General features: G+C 39.7%; 1 protein-coding gene across 1 annotated transcript; it reads left to right on the top strand.

Annotated features, from left to right (window-relative positions):
* The first annotated feature begins 91 nt into the window (after positions 1–91).
* On the top strand, positions 92–20,216 carry SLC39A6 (solute carrier family 39 member 6). The gene is made up of 10 exons (XM_054002139.1): positions 92–204; positions 1,482–2,257; positions 3,421–3,601; positions 3,872–4,041; positions 5,314–5,523; positions 7,144–7,213; positions 8,472–8,849; positions 14,039–14,119; positions 16,568–16,758; positions 16,865–20,216. Exons 2-10 carry the CDS (start codon positions 1,511–1,513, stop codon positions 17,015–17,017), a joined length of 2,181 nt encoding a protein of 726 aa, XP_053858114.1. The 5' UTR covers positions 92–204; positions 1,482–1,510; the 3' UTR covers positions 17,018–20,216.
* Positions 20,217–20,246: the final 30 nt, after the last annotated feature.

Here is a 20,246-nt window from a genome sequence, read left to right as displayed (position 1 = left end):
CAGGTTCCGGGGGCAGCTCCGTCGAGGCCGCGGCCGCTCGGGCCCCACGTGAGGCGGCCCCGCCTCCATTGGAGCCGCCGGAGCGGCGCACGGCGGCCGCCGTACCCGGAAAAGGAAAGGGAAGGGAAGCGAAGGGGCGCGGCGCGGCCGGCGCGGGCGGGCAGCGGCGGTGGTGCGGTTCGGCCCGGCCCGGCGCCGGGAGAGGTAACCTCGGGCTTCTTTTCCTCCCCCTCCTCACCCCTCTTCCCGCGGCGGCCTCTCGTGGTGCGGTGTGTGCCGTGCCCGGGCCGCGCTCAGGGCAGCGCGGGCGGCCGGGGCCGCCTCTGCCGGTGCGGGGTCGCAGCGGGGGCTGTGGGCGCTGAGCGGCTCCTGCGGGCCACGGAGTGGGACGGGTTGGGAGGGACCACGGTGGAGCGTCTGGTCCAGCCGCCCTGCTCCAGGAGGGTCATCCCAGAGCACGTGGCACAGGATTGCGTCCACACGGTTCTTGAATTTCTCCAGTGAGGGAGGCTCCACACCCTCTCTGGACAGTCTGTTCCAGTGCTCGGTCACCCGCACAGTTAAGTTCTTCCTCATATTCCGAGGCAGCTCTCTGTGCATCAGTTTCTGCGCGTTGCCTCTTGTCCCATTGCTGGGCACCACCGAGAAGATGCGTCCTCTTGGCACTCCTCTTTCAATTCCTTACCGATAATGACAAGGTCCCCTCGTCTCTTTCCAGCGGCGGTGTGGGGTTTTCCGGGCTGACTAATATTTTTGGAAACGGAGGTTCTCCTCATCGCCCTGGAAAAGGACTGAGGCAGCACAGCCCTGCACGCAGTCTCCATAGCAGTTAATTCGCAGCCCTGCTGGAGTATCTATGGCATGAAACACACAAACGCTCGCACTTGTGAGCATGTGGTCCGCAGCAATGGCCTGCCTGCCTAGTGAAAAGGAGCCGTGCGACACTGATGTTGAAACAAAGGCAGAACGTGACAGCATAAAAAGCCGAATTTTTGTGGAGTGCTGGAAACACTCGCCCAGCTGCTTTGCCAAAACCTCCGGGAAATCCAGTGATGAAGGGTTGGGAATTTCGATTTTTAAGCAGGATCATGTAATTTATATGACTTATTCATTGCTCAGACAGAAATTACAGGGCTTCTTTTAAGCACTAGAAAACCCTAACCTAGAACTTACCTGGTGCACCCTTGAGGGCTCTCATTGTATAGCCCATGTTAGCAGTGACTCAGGAAGAGCTAAACAAAGGCAAGCTGGCACCTGGGGAGGTGTTCATGGCCAGTGACCTCACTGTGGTATTCAGCTTCTTCTGTTGCCTGAGGCAGCACATCTGGGAGAAGTGCTGAATGTGTAAGAAATTTAAATGTCTCTTGCTGCACTGATACTTCGAGCAGGGTTTGGTTTTGTTTGTTGTGGTGGGGTTTTTTTTTGTGTTTTACAGAGTGATTGGTTTTGTGTAAACCATTTACATTTTCCTCTTTTTCCAGATTATTTTCACTGCTGAAAAGGAACTGCAATGGAGAGTACGGTATCAGTTATTTTCCTTGTATCGTTTTCCATTCTGCTGTGTGAAAGTTATCACCATGGGGTGGAGACAGCTACAGTTGTGCATACATCAGAGAGAGCTTTTCCAGAAAAGACAGTGGGTGTTAATATTGACTTGGCAGGACTAATACAGAAGTTGCACCTTCAAGAACTTTTTAATCGTTATGGAGAAAACAACTCTCTGTCAATTGATGGGTTCAGAAAACTGCTACAGAACATAGGTATAGATAAAATGAAGAGGATTAAAATAAGCCACGATCATGACCATGATCATGACCATCACGACCATGACCACGACCATCACTCTCATCATAATCATGTTTCATTGGGTAAAAGCTCTGAGAAGACTTCTTGTCCAAGCCACGAATCTGATGCTAGCAAAGACCACAGGAGCAGCCACGCGAAGGAGCCTCATAAAGCCGAGAGCGTGGAACGGCAGCAGAACTTTGTGCGCAGCAAGAGCGCGGTCCACGAGATCACGGCGTCCGTCATCACCGCTTCCGCAGGCGGCCACGCCGAGCTCCAGAGCGTGCAGCCCGGAGAGGTCAAGACAGTTGTTCGAGTGGGTGCGGCCGGCCCTGGTGCCGTTAATGTCACAGGGGGCCGCAATGCCACCTGGCTTGGTGCCACAAAAGCAAACGAATCTCGTGCTTCTCCGAAGGAGTTGGAGAGAGGGAGCTACCTCTATTCTAAACTGAAAAAACAAAACATTCAAGAGGTGAGGCTGGTTCTGTTGTATTCTCAGGAATCCAGATCGATCAGGAATATTGTCGTGGTTTATTTTCCAGGTGCTTATTGTTTACCTGGGTGCGAGTTTTGTGGGGTAACAATACCTATAGCCAAACACATGCAAACAACTTTCCTTCCACCATATTTTGAGGGAATATGGTGTTGTGTTCACAAACTCAGAAGAAAATTAAGTATAAATGTACACTTGGTTTAATGCATTTATGAAAAACAGCTACAGTTTTAAACTTGCAGATCTGCCTTACATCTGGAATCTGTCTTGTTTTCCTATTAATGGAGTAAAAAAAGTAAAGTAAAAAAATCCAATTGAGGTACTGTGATTCTTATCAAAGCTGTCTCACATTGTGATGGTGTAGAACTGTTCTCCTCTTAACACCTTTCCCTCCCCATCTAACAGCGGGATGTAAACAACTCTGAAAAAGATTGTGGCAAAATGTCACATGTTACTTTAAAACAGTATAAAATTAGCACTGATAAAGAGTAAAATTGTGTTGTAGACATTTTTCTTAAACAGTCAGATCCTTTTCTATTAAAGGCTTTAAAAAGCAAGCAGGATCTTGCAATGTTTGCAGCCATGCCAGGTAACTCCGAGTGGGTGTTGTGTGGCATGTGTTGGTGGGTGCTGAGTTCACAAGTTGTTGCTGTGTTCTGCACTGTTGAAGCAGAAGCACTGCTGTTCTTTAAACCCACTGAGACTTTGTGTAGGTTGTACAGTGAGGAGCTATTTACTCAAGGGAGTGTATGTACAACGTGCTCTCTGTAAGATGATCCACAGCAGTTACTGCTACAAAAAGGCATTTGACCTTGTTAATGCTTCCTCCTGTGGCCTTTAAAACTGACCGAAAAGTGTTAGGCCTTTTCTATTTGTACATCAAAGCATCTGACCCATTTGTGCTGAGAATGAGTAATAATTACATGTCATCTACCCAGACTCCCAAACCAGCTTTCTGAGGCGGGATTAGGGTGGAAGTACACTTTTTACTAAATGGGTTTGTTAACAGTTTTTGAGTTGTGTTGATATAGCTGCTTTCATGTGGTGCCACCGCATTTCAATTAAGATGGGATGTGCAGTCCTTTTAAGATGGATCTGTGTATTTTGTTTCTGGTAAATCTTTAACATGTCTCTTTCCACAGTGCTCCAATGCATCCAAACTGATGCAGTCGCATGGAATAGGCACTCAAGTATTGTTGACTGCTACAGAATTTAGTTATCTCTGTCCAGCTCTTATTAACCAGATCGATGGCAAGTACTGCATAGTCCATGCTACTAGTGAAAAAGCTGAAACTCCTCCAAAAAGTTACTCTCTGCAAATAGGTAGGCTTTTTTTGGTTTTTTTTTGTAACATCAGAGCTTAATGGAAAAATGTTTATGTTGTTTATAAATCCAAGAAACCTATTTCATAGTCGTAAGAAGTGTAGTTTTCTTTTGGTACTGCACCAAGATTAGAGGGAAATCTTTGTGGCATACCTTTTGTTAACATCTGATTAATTGAATGATCAGGTGTGTTTGATAACAGAAATGTTAAGCAAACAAAATCACATACAGCTGTTACTTATTGTTGTTACTATTTTATTTTTTTGCCAGCTTGGATTGGTGGTTTTATATCCATCTCCGTCATCAGCTTTCTTTCCTTGCTGGGTGTTATATTGGTACCACTGATGAATCGAGTGTTTTTCAAATTTCTTCTGAGTTTTCTTGTGGCATTGGCTGTGGGGACCTTGAGTGGAGATGCCTTCTTACACCTCCTTCCACATGTAAGTATTAATTACTGTTTCATTCATTATCTCAAAGCAGAAAGCTTGACAGCTGTATGTATTAGTGCACTATTAGTTCATACCCATTTGATGAGTCATTTCTCAACCCTGTTATGCAGGTTGTTTGATGGAAAGTTTTTCCATTTGGAACATCTGTATTAATAATTTCACAGTCTTTAAAAGTTCAAGAGCTTCATAGCATTATCCCACTCTCTATTTCCTTTTCTTAGTCATATGTGCTGCCAGGTCCTTTTATTGTTCCTTGAATACAAGAATTTTGCATAAATTTTCTTAGTGGTTTATTGCTGTGCTGCCCCTTTTTTTTTTTTTTTCCAGTTTAATGGACTTTAGAGGTAGTGGAAATTGCTCACCAAACACTTTAAATGTGAAATGAATAATCAACTACTTTTTGTTACAAGCCACTAATGTTGATGGCTTACCCGTTGTGAATTTTCTTTTTTTTTACCAGAATCCATAATTTCTGAAGTCCTGGGGAAAATACTACTTGATAGATTTTGGAATCGCTATTATGTAATAGGGACAATGAAATGGGAATATGATTGCTAAATTTCTATCTTTCTTGAAATTCTGAAATAGACATTCTCCCCTCCCAAAAGTAGCTTGTTTCAGCTTTTAAATATAATGGATAAAAGTGACTGCAGATTCTGTGGTTTCCCAGTCCTGCCTATAATCCACCAGGTGATTCTTTTTCCTTTCAGTTAATTTTACATTTGCTGTGTAAGGTTATGTAAATCAAAACATGTGTGAATGAGATGTGCAAAAAGGTTTTTTATTTCTGATCATACCTGTACCCAGTAAGGAGAGGAAAAGTGTCAGACTTTCTTTAAAGAAAGAAATTTCAGCCAACTTCCTTGTAGAAAAAATTGTTTGACATCTATGAGTTTTCTTAGATGGGAAGCTAACTGGTGTGCTGGCTGTGACCACTGCTTAAAATGTGCTTTCCTTGATGGTGTCAGGAGTTTGTGTGGGGGCAGCTGTACACCTTGGATTAAGCAGTGTCCATGCAGCTTCAGTGAGTGGGCCAGTGCCAGGCTTGTTCTCAGTCCTTGCAATGTTTCTTCCTATCAAAAAATTACCAATCAACAGATTCCTTTTTAATTGTTTGAGTCTGTAAGCAAAGCATTTGCCCCATGAAAATTGTCAAGTCTGGACTCCAGACACGAGGACAATGATATGAAGAATACTTTCTATGTTTCTTACATTACGGTTCTTTTGAATATGACGACTTCCTCCTTTTTGTTCTCCCCTTAGTCTCATGGAAACCATCACCATCACCATGAAAAGCCTCTGCTTGATCAAAAAGGCTCTATGTACAAACATCTTGTTTTTCAAAGTACAGAGGAGAGTGCTTACCTGGATTCTACATGGAAAGGACTTACAGCACTTGGAGGCTTGTATTTTATGTTTCTAGTGGAGCATTTGATCACTTTAATAAAACAATTTAAAGACAAGAAGAAAAAGGTAGGGAGACTATTTCTCTGAAGCTCTATTGTATTACATGCTCATTTCTGAAAAAACTTATTAAAAAAAACCTTCCATGAATATCATATATCTTTCAATGTAATAGCAATGGCTGACTGGATTAGTGTCAGAATGTTATTTTTATTAGAAAGACATACACTTCTAAACCTTTTATTAAGGGCTCTTTGCTATTTCCATAACCAGGCAATATAGTACAGGGTTTGACATTGCAGTGAACTGTTTAATAAGAAAATATCCAGTTGCATCTTCAGTTTTAACAGAGTGATTTAAGAACTCACTTCATTACTGACTTCCTTCTGACATCTTGAGGCATTTATAGCTATCTTAACTGGTTTTATTATTAATTCCAATCCTGGATGCAGTAAGTTTGCATTGTACAGTTATTGTACTGCTGTTGAGGAGGGCACTTGCACAGACAGGTAAGGGTTGCCAGTGAGCGCTTACATAAATAAGCATCCAAGTATGCTCTAAGAAGTGACTTTATGGAATAGCATTCCATGAGGAAACACAGGCTGTCAAGCCCCTTGGTGCTTTCCCTTCTGCCCCCTAAAAATGCAGATCTCAGATTGTTATGCTGGTTTTTATGTGTAAGGTAAATAACTGAATTTTGGCAGGTCATTAGTGTTGGTAACTTGCCAGTTACGCATAACAGTTCTTTAAAGACCTGTGTAGCCAGGAATAAAGAATGATATCAAAATTGATTCAGTAAGAAAAATTAAGCAGAAGTTGGTGATACCTTCCACCTCAACCACTCCATGATTCTGTTGTATCTTAAAAAGTCATCTGGTTCCAACCAATCCTAAGCCTTGCTTGAAGAAAGATAGTAAATACTAATTACTTAGTTTAAAAATAGCTAATTGCTGGGCTACCTCAAAGACTGATAATCTCTGCTTAGTTTTCTCATTAAATTGATCATTAAGGCAGTAGTCACAGGGAAGATGCCATGTAAGCTCTTTGATCATGGGAGGTTGTGTTGGTGTGGTTTATACTGAAGCTAAACTAACTGTGAGGTTTCCCTATCTCTAGTTAAATTTGTTTGACAGGAAAGAACATGAAGAGTTTCAAGCAAAGCAGGAATTTTACTTCTCCCAGCCACAAGGAATGGATTTCCTGTTAGACTAATTATGCCTTCCTAGATATTGAGTCACTGATCATAAATTGTTGTGATACAGACTTTAGTGGGCAAGGAGGAGAGATCTTATTTGTTTTTCCTTCTGTACATTACTAAAAAACATTATATTGACATTATGATAGAAAAGAATTAGTGGAATAAATTAGTCACCATTTGATGCGTTTCACTTCTCAGATGAAAACCTTCTGCTTGTTTCTTGTGAAAAAATGTAGGGCGTGTGTGTGTGTGTTGGTTTGTTTGTGGTATTTTTTGTTTTGTTTTTTCTCCCCTCCTATGGAGCCTGACGAACTTTTGTCATCTTACTTTAGTAAGTTTCTAATATTCCTCTTCTACACTCTTTATATGGCTTCCATGTTGTCCTCTTTCTGTGCAGGCTGCATAAATGTTGTGAATATAATGTTGCTCATATGTATATCCTGAAAAATAAGTAAAGTATTCATAACTGCAGTATTTTCTTTTGGAATAAGAAAAAAAATGAAGATGATGGAGAAAGTAAGAAGTTTTCAGCAAATGAAGAAAAGTTGGATACGGATGATCGTAAGTCTCATTAATATCACACAGTTGTTTCTTTGTGACAGCACTGTTTAAAAAACACCTGATTGATGGCAGCTCCTAGATCTGCTTCTTAATGTAGGTTGGATCACTGCCTATTTGAATTATTTTCAAAGCAAAACTTGTCTGTCTGCTGATATTTGGAGCACTAGGTCTATTTGCTGCTTTCCTTTGAAAAGGATCAGTGGGTTAGAAGTAGTGAATCCACAGTTTTGGAACTTTAAGCCTTTTAATTCTGATTTTAGCAGCAAAAGTTGAAGTCATTCTGTGAAAGTTGCAATACAGGTACTTTTTCTACACTTCTCTTTAGACTGCTAGATGTTATATGCATGACTCATTATTTACATTTTTGGGTTTTGTTAGTTTGATTATTTATTTATAAGGCTATTATTACAAAATTTTAGACAATACTTGAAGTTCAACATTCAGAGTGCAAATGACCATGTTATCCCCAAGATCATGCTTTAAGCTAAAACACACCAAGCTAGTTACTTGTTAGCTGTTGTTGCTAAAAGAGATGTTCTGTTTTTCAGAGTAATTTTATAACTAATGAAATACGTGTCTGTGATGTAGGAAAAAAAATCATTCATTTAATTGTAGAGGCAGAATTTATCAAGTTTCAGCAATTAGTTAAAAGAACCAACTGTGGTGTGTTAGCAGTGTTGATATGAGTGTATTTAATGGTCTATATTGATGACTTTGTTTTTTAGTGTTTATTTTCCAGGTGTTTAACTCAAGTGCCTGTATGTGTTTTGAAATATAGCAGTTTCCAAAATTATTGATAACATAATCTTCTTCTGTATCCTTTTTGTTCAGCCCAGAGATTACTAAATGGCACATGCTTTTCAGATACTTGGTTTTTCTGAAGCAATTGAACTAACAGTCTTCATGCTATGAAACTGGGACTTGGAGCTTTTTGCTGTTGTGTTTAAATTGCAGGGAGTCTTAGATGAAAAGATTTTTTGCCTTTTAGGAAGCATTTATGTCCATAATGTAAAGGCTGTTTCAGCAGTAGGGGATGGAAACGGAAAGTTTTCCTTGTTGGGAATTATCTCTGAAATCTGAATAAGTTGTGGAAACATTTAAAAAAAATCTTCTGGTTCAAGAAACTGGATTATATCTGAGATATCAGTCTCAACTTCTGAAATTTTTTACTGCTTCACATAGCCAAACTGTTTATTGTATCTTTGCTTCTTAGGTGATTTTAAAAATGTGTAACATTGTACTCTGGGTTTTGTAACAGGACCTGAGGGCTATCTAGGGACAGACTCTCAAGATCCATCAACCTTCATTTCTCAGCAGCCAACTGTACAAGAGGAAGAAGAAGTGATGATAGCTCATTCTCATCAAGAGGAGGTTGACAATGAATATGTGTCCAGGGGCTGTAGAAACAAATGTCATTCTCACTTGCACGATACTCTAGGACAGACAGATCATCTAAGTCACCATCACCATGACTACCATCACATTCTGCACCACCATCATCACCAGAACCACCATCCCCACAGTCACAGTCAGCGCTACTCACGTGAAGAGCTGAAGGACGCGGGGATAGCAACTCTGGCCTGGATGGTGATCATGGGAGATGGACTACACAATTTTAGTGATGGACTGGCAATTGGTAAGTGCTAACTTGGATGCTGCAGCCTTGGATGTGAAGGCAGTGAAGTCTTCTGGCTGTCTCTTACCTCTGTTAGGGATGTAGCTAATTAGCAGAGGATCTTTGAAGTCTAAACTTTTTTCTGAGAGCATCATCTTAGTAAGTATGAAAAATCTCCAGCTTAACAGCCTGGAGGTAAGTGATATATGAAACAGAAATTGTGTGTTTGCAGCTGTGTTTCTTAAGAAAAATCTATAAACTAGGCTTCATTTTCTGCTTTTGGAGAGTTAAAGCTAACATGTTTCAGAACTAAAGCTAGGCTTGTAAAAAATATTTAAGATTGAGTTTGTATTTCAGTACCTGTAGTGCTCAGGCAATTTTTTAAAATGTTAGGATTTTAGTTTTTAGGACAAGCTTGTATTTTTTGTCACATACAAATTAATTGTATTTTTTTCACTTCCATCAGGCCACTGATACCATTGGCTTCTTTACTTTTTTTTTCTCTTTCATCTTCTCTTGTGATGCAGCAAGGTCAGGTTCTATACTTGGCATATCTGCCTCCCTGCCTGTACTGGGCTCTGGTTACACATCAGTGTTCCTCCAGAGCACTGATGGATAGGGAGATGAGGTTTCAATCGGTTTTAGCCTGAAAATTTTGTTTTCTGAAACAGTGGTCAACTATACTCAAAATTTTGTTCCTAAAGTTGAGCATAATAGTCCATTTTTTAAAAAATTGAACAGGTATAAACAGTTATTTTACTTGTAAACAAAACATTTATCTTCTTGTTTCTGCTTAGTTAGTGCCCCTATTTTCCCCTTAATGCTTGTAGTTGCTCAGTCTTTTTTGATAATGGTTCAGTGAAAATACTTCTTTATCACAGAAATAGTAAATTGAATATTTTGTTTTGGACTTCTGTCTGGGAGGTCAGGTTTGGGAATTCTCTCATGTTTTTCCTAGAACAAGAACTAGATTACAGGTATATTGAATTTAAAAGGTTAAAGTAAGTTACAGAAAGTGAAGTCAAATCAATAATCTTCAGTACTTATGCTAATCTTTCCTGATCTTGACTATTGTATTTAAGACTAATCTTTACAGGTATTGGATTCATTTCCAGGCTGTTTAGCATACTGGAGACAGTTCAGCAGTATCAGTCTTTCTGTAAATTTTATTGTAGGAAAAAATTCGTTCTTGTTTGAAGAGGAAACCCAATAATAACTATTTTCTCACAGCAATATTTGCAGTAGTTCAGATTCAGTCAATTCAAAGTGTAATGTGAAAAGAGACTTTCTGATTTAATCTCATTTTTGATGAAAGCTGAAGCATGTAATGTAAATTTTTGAGCGGATCAGTAGTGAAAATTGTGGTAGAAGGAAGATTTGCATACAAATGACACAGAATCAATTACCTCTTGGCATTAGGGAGATTTGGGAAGGAGCTATGACTTTATAGTTATGAAGGGAAAAGTATGAGAAAGGTTAATAAAGGCTTATTGAGCAAGTGAGAGCAATAGCTTTCAGAAGTCCTGCTGTGTAGCTTGTTCAAACTAATGAAAATATGGGTTTCTTTCAGTTCTGTATGTGCTTAAAAGAATTATTATCAATTTGATGGTGTTGTGAAAATGCCAATGCTGCTTGTGTAGTAGTTAATCTGTATTTTAAAGAAGACGTGAACGATAACTTTAGCCAGCATAACCCTTCATTTAAGTTCATTCACTTCATGTGATTTGGTATTCATAAGTTCCATCAGTTACTTTTTTCCTCAAATCTGTTGTGCTAATTATGTAGGAACAAGATTTAAAAGTGCTTATTTTTTTATTAAGGCGTGGAACTGTTGCATCTGACTCATTTGTGCAAAAGGATCATCTGTGATTTGAACTTTTATGTGTAATTACAACTAAATAAGTAAAATGCAGAACGCTATTTTTATACTAGTCTTGCATAGATATATTTTTTTCTTCAGCTTTTGAGAGAAGTCATGTCTTAAAGGTATATTTTAAGATAAATCAGCATCTTGAGAGGGGATAATGCCAGATATATTAATTTCATCTTGAGTTTGTTAACATTTCAGGACTTTTTAGCAGTTAAAAAATAAAAAGAGATATTCTTGATATTTAAGCTTGTACTTTAACTACATCTTACTTTTTCTCTTTGAACTTTATAAGAATTAAGTTTGCTGTGGTCTCGTCTAAAGCTGTAGTGCTTGGTGTGTCACCTCAGGCCTTACTTTCTCCCTGCTTTCCCCTAAATTTGCTGTTAGTGCCATCTGTTCTATCCAGATCATTAGTGAAGATACTGAAGAAAATGGGTTGCAGTTTTTGTCCTGATGACATCCACCAGGCCCTGTTAGCCCAGGAGTCCAGTGTGCAAGCCCATATTTCCTCTTTGCCCAGATAAGACTGCTATAGGAGATAGTGTCAGAAATCCTACTAAAGTTCAGTTGTATTCACCGTCTATATGATCAATTATTTCCTCAAGCTGGATGCAGCTTTTGGAGAGGGATTTTAAGAGGATATTCCACATGATCTTTTCAGGAGCTGAGATGACACTGACCACTTCTGAGTCCTTCCTTAAAGATGGGAATAATGTTATCCTTTTCCCAGAGTTCCAGTGGGGCCTTCTATAGCCATAGTTTTCCACACATGATTAACAGCAGCTTTTTAGTCACACTACTATCTGTCAGTGCCCTCAGGTGAGTCCCATCCTGGAATGCATCTGAGCATTTCCAGGTTTTTCTGCATTTCTCTGAACTGTTGCTTCTGTGGTTTGCTGTCTCTTTCTTTCTGGAATGGAGCTGGGATCTGGCTTTGTTGACAAAGACTGAGATGAAGGTTGTGCTGATGCTTTGCCTCTTGTTATGTCTACAGCTTATTTCCCTTCCTCATCTATCAACAGATGTGAATTTTTCATAAATGCTTTTTCTCAGCTAACATTCTTGTAGAACTGTTTCTTGTTATCCTTGGAGTCTTGTTAGTTTTAGATCAAGCTGGGCTTTGGTCTTCCTCCCTTCTGTTCCACTGCTTTTAGCTTTGTTCCTATTTCTTGTGTGCTTCCTTTTTGAATCTTAATTTACTAGGACACACTGCTTAGCTGGGCACATCTTCTGCAAGTGTTCCTGTACAAACAGGCTTGTTGGTTTGTGCATCTCTGTGCTCTATGAACTGGCCATCCCTTCTGGGCACATTATCTCTTTTGACTGATTCCCTACACTGCATTTCCTTAAATAAGACAAAATCTGCTTCATTAAAGCCTGGAGTCCTAATTTTGCTTCTTCCTCTTCCAGCCTCCTCCTGTGTCCTGAACTCAGTTACCTCATGCTCACAAGATGATTTTTTGCTGTATTTGCCATCAGTTTTTCCTTGTTTTTGAGCAGAAGGTCAATTTGCAGTGCTAATCCTGACTGGCTTTTGTGTCATCTATAGTAGGAAACAATTAACAGTACAATTAAGGAGCATCCTGGTTTGTGTGCCCAGTACTGTTACCTCCACAGCTGAAGACTCTTTGTGTGAATGGTGATGTCCTGTGTTCATAGGTAGGCTTATCCACCACCTTTCCTTGGTCAGATGATTTGTAACCTTATTCCTAGTGTTACTCTGAATTGACCAAGAGACTGAATAGACACATGGAACCACAATTCACACGTACTTTTATACTGGAGCAAGGACCCCTTTTATGGAGGTAGCCAAAAAAACCCCAAAGTGAATTGTATTCTGTCCCTGTAGGCAGTTGGTATCTATCCATGACAGGCTAGACAAGCTTTGGTGGTGTCTCCACAGCATCATTCAGGCAGTCTCATGGACTTCTCTTGGCAACAGGTCAGGAGATCTGTCTTTGTCCTGCATGGGAGGGAATCTCCTATCACTCAAAAAAAACTCCTTTCTTTTTGTACTTCTAATCTGATGTATTGAACTGCTGGGCAAGGCAGGGCTCACTTATTCTCTCACTGCTGCCAGGGTCATGATGATGTTCTTCACATCAGTAGCTGCAGTGGGGACAGAAGATTCTTCCTGTTGCCAGACTTCACTGTTTTCAAATGTTACTCATCTCAGAGTTCATGTTTCCTGTTCCAGTGCTGCTTTAGTCTTGCTTTCCTCTTTAGTCTGATGGGCTTGGGCTTTTGCCTCTGTAGAACCTCTTCTGAAGACCCTCTCAATCCTGTTTGTTACCACAAAGGTGCCTGCTCACCACGTCCTGCGTCCTCTTGCCTGGATGCTGTAGCACACATCCCAGGCATAACGTGGCTGCTGTTGTCATCGCTTCAGGGAGGGGCGTCAGTCATTTCTTGCACTTGAAGACCTGGATAGCCGTGTCTCCCTCAGGAGTTAGGTCAGCATGTAGCTTCCCCAGGGAAAAGAAGGGATTGTCTCCAGTGGAGTCATTGCCATTGTAGTGCTTCCCCTGGGAGCAGTACTCCTGGGTCCCCTGTGTGCCAGCCACTGTGACATGGCTTTGTGCCTCTTTGACTGCTTGTTGGCAGCATCTTGTTTGCTGGCAGGCTCCTGGTAGCAGCTGAAGAGGAAGCTGGATGTGGCTCTGTACCCTTGGAGAGGCTCTTCATGCAGCTGGGGACCTGACATGCCATGTGTGAGCTGTGGTGCAGCTCTGCAGCGTGCTGTGTCCTCCCGAGCTGCAGCCAAACAAGAAAAATGGCAAGCAACAGGAGGAGCAGAGAAGACAAGAAAGATGAGGACTGTAGGACTAGTTTATGGGGTTTTTGTGGATTTTGTGGATTTGGGGCTTTTTTTCTCCACTTAAAAGCGACCTGCTATGCTATTTACCTTAAAGCAAGCTGCTTAGAAGTCGATCTGTCACTGTTGATTTTGCAGCCTCTCTTATTGTTGTCTTGACTTTCCTTTCTTAAGGAGTGTGACTCTCAGGTGCACTTGAGCTGCTTTGTTCCCTTTGTATCTTAAAAAAAAAAGTATTTTTGGATGGTATTTCCATTTTTTGTATTTGTTGGAATGTATTTGGCTTAGTTCAGAAAGAAGGTAGTGAAATGTGGTTTACTTTAATAGCAAGATTCTGAAGAAGAATTTTGCGACGTAAGAATCGTAAACAACTGTTCAGTTAAAGTTTAAATGCTTCCACAAAAAAAAATTTGAGTGAAATATATGTCCTAATGTAACACAAGCACATACAGCAATGCTTCTGTGCTTGATGTCTGAATATCTAGTAATGTTTTGTTTGATTTTTTTTCCCCTGTCTCTTCATAGGAGCAGCCTTTACTGAAGGGTTATCTAGTGGTTTAAGCACTTCTGTGGCTGTATTTTGCCATGAATTACCTCATGAGCTAGGTAAGACCCCAGCATTTCCATATGCTGCATGTGTATGTGCTTACAGGTGCATGTGGGAGAATAAAATTTGATCAGACAACTTTATCTGTCAGCTTGTCTATTCAAGGATACTTCTGATTTACTTTAAGACTTTAAACATTTCTTAATTTAACCATTTCTTAATTGAATTAATAGTTTTAAAATCCAAATATTTCAGTTACTTTGTTTAAAACTGTCTCTTGCAGTTACAGTTTTTTCTGTCTACTTTAGTTCTAGTTTTTATTCTCCCTATATATAATATAAGTTCTGAATTGCAGGAGAATGCATGACAGAATTTGCTTTTCTCACATCTCTCCTTAATTTTGTTCTCGTGCTTGTGCTGCTAAAAGGAAGGTCACGATTAGTCAAAGTACTTTCCGCATAACATTTGCTGCTTTTTCATTAAGTCGTGCAAAGAACTGCTGTAGCTCTAAATTAAACTTGAAACTACTTGGAAATCTGTCTGGAAATAGTTTGTTGTTCAAGCTCAAGTGATTTAAATTCGTGTGCAGTCCCATGAGAGATTATTGTCGTGTCTTACAATATGAGTTCAGTATTTGGCCCTTTTGAAGGGCAGCTGGTGAGAACACGATGGATGTGCTTAGTTGAACTGGAGACAAAGCTGATCTTTCCAGTTGTCAAATCATTTTGGATGTGCAACTGGTGTTTATTTCTCAGCTGTCATGGTCACAGTCACACTTGGTGTATAGAATAAAGTAAGAAGAGCTTGCTTTCACTTTTTTTAAGGTTTGATTCCCCAGAGGGGAGAACATTCAGTTTCATTTAATTTTAAGGTTTAATTCCCCAGAGGGGAGAACATTCAGTTTCATTTAATGGAGCTTGTAAATCAGTATGTGTAAACATTAAACTCTCTCTATATTAACAGTTTGATATATTTGTACAGTAAAGTTATACAGAAATACATTATTATGGAGAAAACATATCCGATTTTATAGGTTGGGAGGAACTGAGTCTTGTTCATACTAATCATGTAACTTGCATTAATTACATGTACTAAAAGTTGTTAGTTTATCCATCGTATGAACCTGATAATTTTAGATTCAACTGTTCTTTTGGTTTTAGAAATAAGAAAAATCTCTTAAAATTTAAATCATACTTCTTTAATCAGGACAGAAAACCTGATAGGAAATATCTTCATTACCAGAGGACATGAAGCAGCATAGGAAAATCGAAACAAATGGGACTAGTTGAGGTTAGCTGGGAATAAAATTGTATAATTGTTGTTAATGCTAAGCTATGTTTTTAATATACCAGTTCATCTTAATTGCAATAGCTTATAGGAAAAGCTGTTGTAACAAATTACTCAAGTCAACTTTGAAAATCACTTTTGTTTACTTTAACTGGAGATAACTTATAAAGAATCCATTTTATTTTCAAATAATACTCTTATATTACTCTGGTTTAGAAAAAATATGTTCTGAATTACAGAAAATCTGTTTCAGATGTTCAGATACAGAAAATCTGGCTGGTGGTCTATCATTCCTTCAAGTAAAAATAAGACGTTAAGGATCATTTACAGAAATAAATAAAGAAATTATTTTAAATTTATAAAACAGATTAAAAGTACAAAGAGAGGTTACAGGATAATGCATTGAATATGCAATTGAGTGGAAATATTTTACTTGAGGAACACTCAGGCATATCAGGTACTGCAGCATTTTAGTGGTGGTTTAAATTCAAACTGCTTGAGGATATGAAGCTGTTAGAGACCATCCAAAGGAGGGGTACAAAGATGGTGAAGAGCCTTGAGGGGAACCCATTTGAGGAGCAGCTGAGGTCACTTGGTCTGTTCAGCCTGGAGGAGACTGAAGGGAGACCTCATTGCACTCCACAGCTTTCTCATGAGGGGAAGACAAGGGGCAGGCACTGATCTCTTCTGTCCTGTGACAGGACCTGAGGGAATGGCCTGAAGTTGTGTCAGGGGAGGTTTAGGTTGGATATTGGGAAAAGGTTTTTCACCCAGAGGGTGTTTGGGCACTGGAACAGGCTCCCCAGGGAATGGTCACAGCACCAAGGCTAAGCGTTCAAGGAGTGTTTGGACAGTGCTCTCAGGTACATGGTGTGATCTTGGGGCCGTCCTGTGCAGGGCCAGGAGTTGGACTTGACAGTCCTTGTGGGTCCTTTCCAAGTCAGGATGTTCTGTGATTCAGCAAAAAGCTTCTTTCAAAAATGCAGAGTCTTAAAAGGTATAAACTTACAGTGTCTGCTGCTGTGTCATTCATGTGCACCCTTTTAAGTTTCTGTCCCTCAGTGATTTCTGATTTTATGAAGGAAAAAAAATAAGTCAAACAACAGCATAAAAGTAGTTTAGTAATCCTGTAAGTAAGAGAACTGTAAATAAGACAACACTGCAGTACTTACCCAAGAATGAAAACTTCCTTTTTTTTTTTTTTTTTCCCCCTGTTATAGGAGATTTTGCTGTCCTTCTGAAAGCTGGTATGACTGTCAAGCAAGCTGTGCTTTATAACGCTCTGTCAGCTATGTTGGCCTATCTTGGTATGGCGACTGGGATCCTTATTGGCCATTATGCAGACAACGTTTCAATGTGGATATTTGCACTTACTGCTGGCTTGTTCATGTATGTGGCTCTTGTGGATATGGTAAGTGCCTACACCTATTTGAATTTCGTAAAACACAGCTTAAGAATTAATGATTTGAAGCAACTGTTTCTTTTGAAGGTATTTAAGCGCCTTCTTGTTTGTTTAGGTACCTGAAATGCTCCACAATGATGCCAGTGACCATGGATGTAGCCGGTGGGGATACTTCCTGCTACAGAATGCTGGGATTCTCCTGGGTTTTGGGATAATGCTGCTTATCTCAGTATTTGAACATAAGATTGTATTCAGCATAAACTTGTAATCCTGGTTGCCAGGAAGACACCTTTGTGTTAAATTATAAGTGGTAGGGTTTTTTTTTCTATGAATTTCCTTATTGGAAAGGTACATTTGATATAGACTAGATATTTTTGTTGGTGTGCTTTGTTGTTGTGTACTTCCCTCACTTCTTGCCTGATAGGAAGGAACACTGTAAAGTTTGGGGTTTGTTGGGGGTTTGTTTGTTTTTAATTGTGTTTTTTTTACTTGGGATTTAGCATTGCTTATGGTACTTGGAAAGTGGTACTTAGTAAAACATGGCCAAATCTATATTATTTTTATTGTCTGTATTGTTTGAGGGGTTAGCTTGAGTTTTTTACTGAATTTATTTACTGTATGTAATTATATGTAATGTTTTTTACTTCAGTGGTTTGCTGGTTTACAGAGGTAAAACAACAGTGGTTTTTATTTTAGCACAATTAAAATCAGTGAATATAAAGCACAGTGAGCAAAATAAAACCAGAACAAGACATGTAATAGTTAACATGTGTTTATTGGTAAAAACTCATCTCTTCTGCATCCAGCTGCTTTATAAGGAAAGGCAGATTAGTCCGTTCTGTCCTTTGTGGTGGTGCTGGTTCTCTTGTGGATTCCTGTGTCATATTCCAGTTGGTTTCTACTCCAAACAAATTGGTGTAAAACCATGTTCTAAGTGTTTACATCAGATGTTTGATTTGTTTCATCCATTCTGATATGAGTTGCTCTTCACTGGTTTCTTAAATCAGCAACAAAAGTCCAGCTCTTAAATTGCCAAAGCTTTAAGATATGTGAATTCCATCAAAAAGACTTTAAAAGCAGTGCTGTATCCCACTTACACTGCCTGAAGCGACAAAGGTGTATTAAAGCCTGTTTGATATCAAGGGGGAGGAGGGCTACAGGCTGAGATAAACAGTCATTTCCTACAAAAGCTTCCTGAAGTAAAGTGTTGATTTACTTTGGGAAAATGAGCTGAGTGGGAGAGTGGCCTACTTCTAGTTCAGTGTGATTGCACACAAACCTGTGCTGTATTTTTTGCAAGAACTAAAGCTGAGAAATCCAAAATAAGGAAATTTCTTTGGTAGCACATCTAGAGAAGCAAGGTGTTGAAGATAATAAGTGTATACTTAAGTATGTAGTTTAAGCCTATAGTCTTAAGATGTTTAACCACCCTGAATGTCACTGAAGGAAGAAGGTTGAAAAATCCAATAGCAAAATAAATTCTGCATTTGCAGGGAAGGTGAATGTGTCAAAGTTGTTTAAGGATGAATAAATAACAGAATTATGCTATCTTACTAGCTAGCTTTAAAAATCCCAGAAATAAACAATTAGAACCTATTTCTGATCCACTGCTTCAAATCATCAGCTGAATAAAAAGCTTGAACAACAAGAGAAATGTTTGATAATAGTGTGTATGACAGGTTAAGACAGGTTGTTGGTCTGTTATACAATGAAAGCCAGGAACCATTCTATGACCTCAGAAATAGATATTTTCAATTAATTGAGAGGTTTAGGGTCTTTTAGGAGTTGAGAAATGGGTACCACATGAGTTTTTGCAGCCAGTGGACTATTAGCTTTTCCTCCTATGGCCTTTCCTCAGGTTAGCAAGATTGATATTTACTCTTCTGTTCACAGTGATGAAATCCTGTTCTGTGCCTCCTTTGAAGCCAGGGGTTGAGGAAGGTGTACTTCCTTCAGCTCTTCTAATGCATCCCTGTGTCCTAGCAGGCTTTTTAGGGCTTGGGCATAGTGTTTACCTGTGGTGTGGGAAAACTCCATAAACAGTGCACTTCATCCACTTTCTGCACTCCTGGCTGCTACAGAAATTGGGCATCTCTGTAGTCCTGGGGGATTTCAGACTTGGATGAGCTCAGTTTGCTTTGAATTTTTCACTGCTGGTTTCTGTTAGCCTACAGCCATAATAGCTGCCAGTTCAGCTGGATTTCTCTTATCTGGATATGACACAGGAAGTGGGCAGGTAGCCTACTATTGTTCAAGAGATTTTAAGATTAATGACTAAATGATGGAGATAAATCTACAAATTCCAGTGTTTCCAGTGAGTTCTTGGCTGGCTTTTGATGTACTTGACTGACATTAAAATATCCACATACCAAAACCTATTACTAATTCAAGAATTAAAAAAAAAAAAATATTTGCCTTTAGAGCATGTGGGCAGAAATGTCTCTACCCTGTACGCAAGCATATTCCACCCATTCAGTACTCCTTAATCATTGATGGAGAAACATCCATGACGGGCAGCTGTCTGAACTGATAACTAAGAAGGTGACAGACTAAAACTTGCCCTAGTTCTGTATCAGGAGGATGACAAAATGTGGGTTGTTCTTTTTGTTTGTTTTGAGTTGGTTGGTTTGTTTTGTTGTTGTTTCTCTTTGTTGGCCTTACAAAGTAGAATCTGCATCTGTTGCAATGTACTCCTGTTGGAAATACTCGAGGTTTGGCAAACTGGTGGGGCAGAGCCTCTAAGTAGCCCTTTATTTTTATGTGTACATTTTTCTGCAGCAGTTTTTAATGTGCTTGGCTACCCTGGATAATAAATGCAAGTGTCTGTTTTGTGTATCCATTTGTAGCTTAATAATGGTACAGACCTTAATTTTTATGCTGTTACAGCTGCCTTTAGTGCCTGTGCTAGATGCAGGTAAACAGAATAGGCAATCAATGCTGGAATCAATCTTGGTTTGGTTTTTTTTCTGTAACATATTCTTCTAATGGTTTTGGGCCTGTATTTGTACAGAAGAGATGTCATGTTACTTTGGGCAGCAGGAGTCAGAGCAAAGGTGTGGAGGTTCTCCAAGTTCTCCCCTGCCTGGCCTGTGGGGGTCAGGTGCTGGTACGGTTTCTCTGCATCCTTTGTGCCTAAGTGTGAAGCTACGTATGTTGTGGGAATGCAGCTCTTCTATGTTTATATTCACAGCCCAGGCTGTGAATTCAAAGGCTGAAATAGAATTCACAGAGGCTCTCCTGCTTGCCTGAACTGAGACACCAGTGCAGTTAAAATCTCTGTGGAAAAACAGGGTCGCTCTGTTTTCCGCGAGCAGAAAACAAAAAAATGCTTTAATGGAATATGGGTTGTTTTTCTTTGTTTGGTGGGTTTTTTTTAATTTAAAGTACGTTTTCGGTGTGTGTATACATGGTCGCTGTAGCTGTTACTGTATTGCTGTGCGCTAGAGAAAATAAACCACTGAACCAAACCGCAGGCGTCTGAGCGTTTTTCTCAGTGG

This window comes from Vidua macroura, chromosome 1 (assembly GCF_024509145.1).
Source record: "Vidua macroura isolate BioBank_ID:100142 chromosome 1, ASM2450914v1, whole genome shotgun sequence".
Lineage (NCBI taxonomy): Eukaryota > Metazoa > Chordata > Aves > Passeriformes > Viduidae > Vidua > Vidua macroura.
The sequence above is the reverse complement of the archived record's forward strand: the minus strand, read 5'-3'. Positions and strand labels throughout refer to the sequence as shown.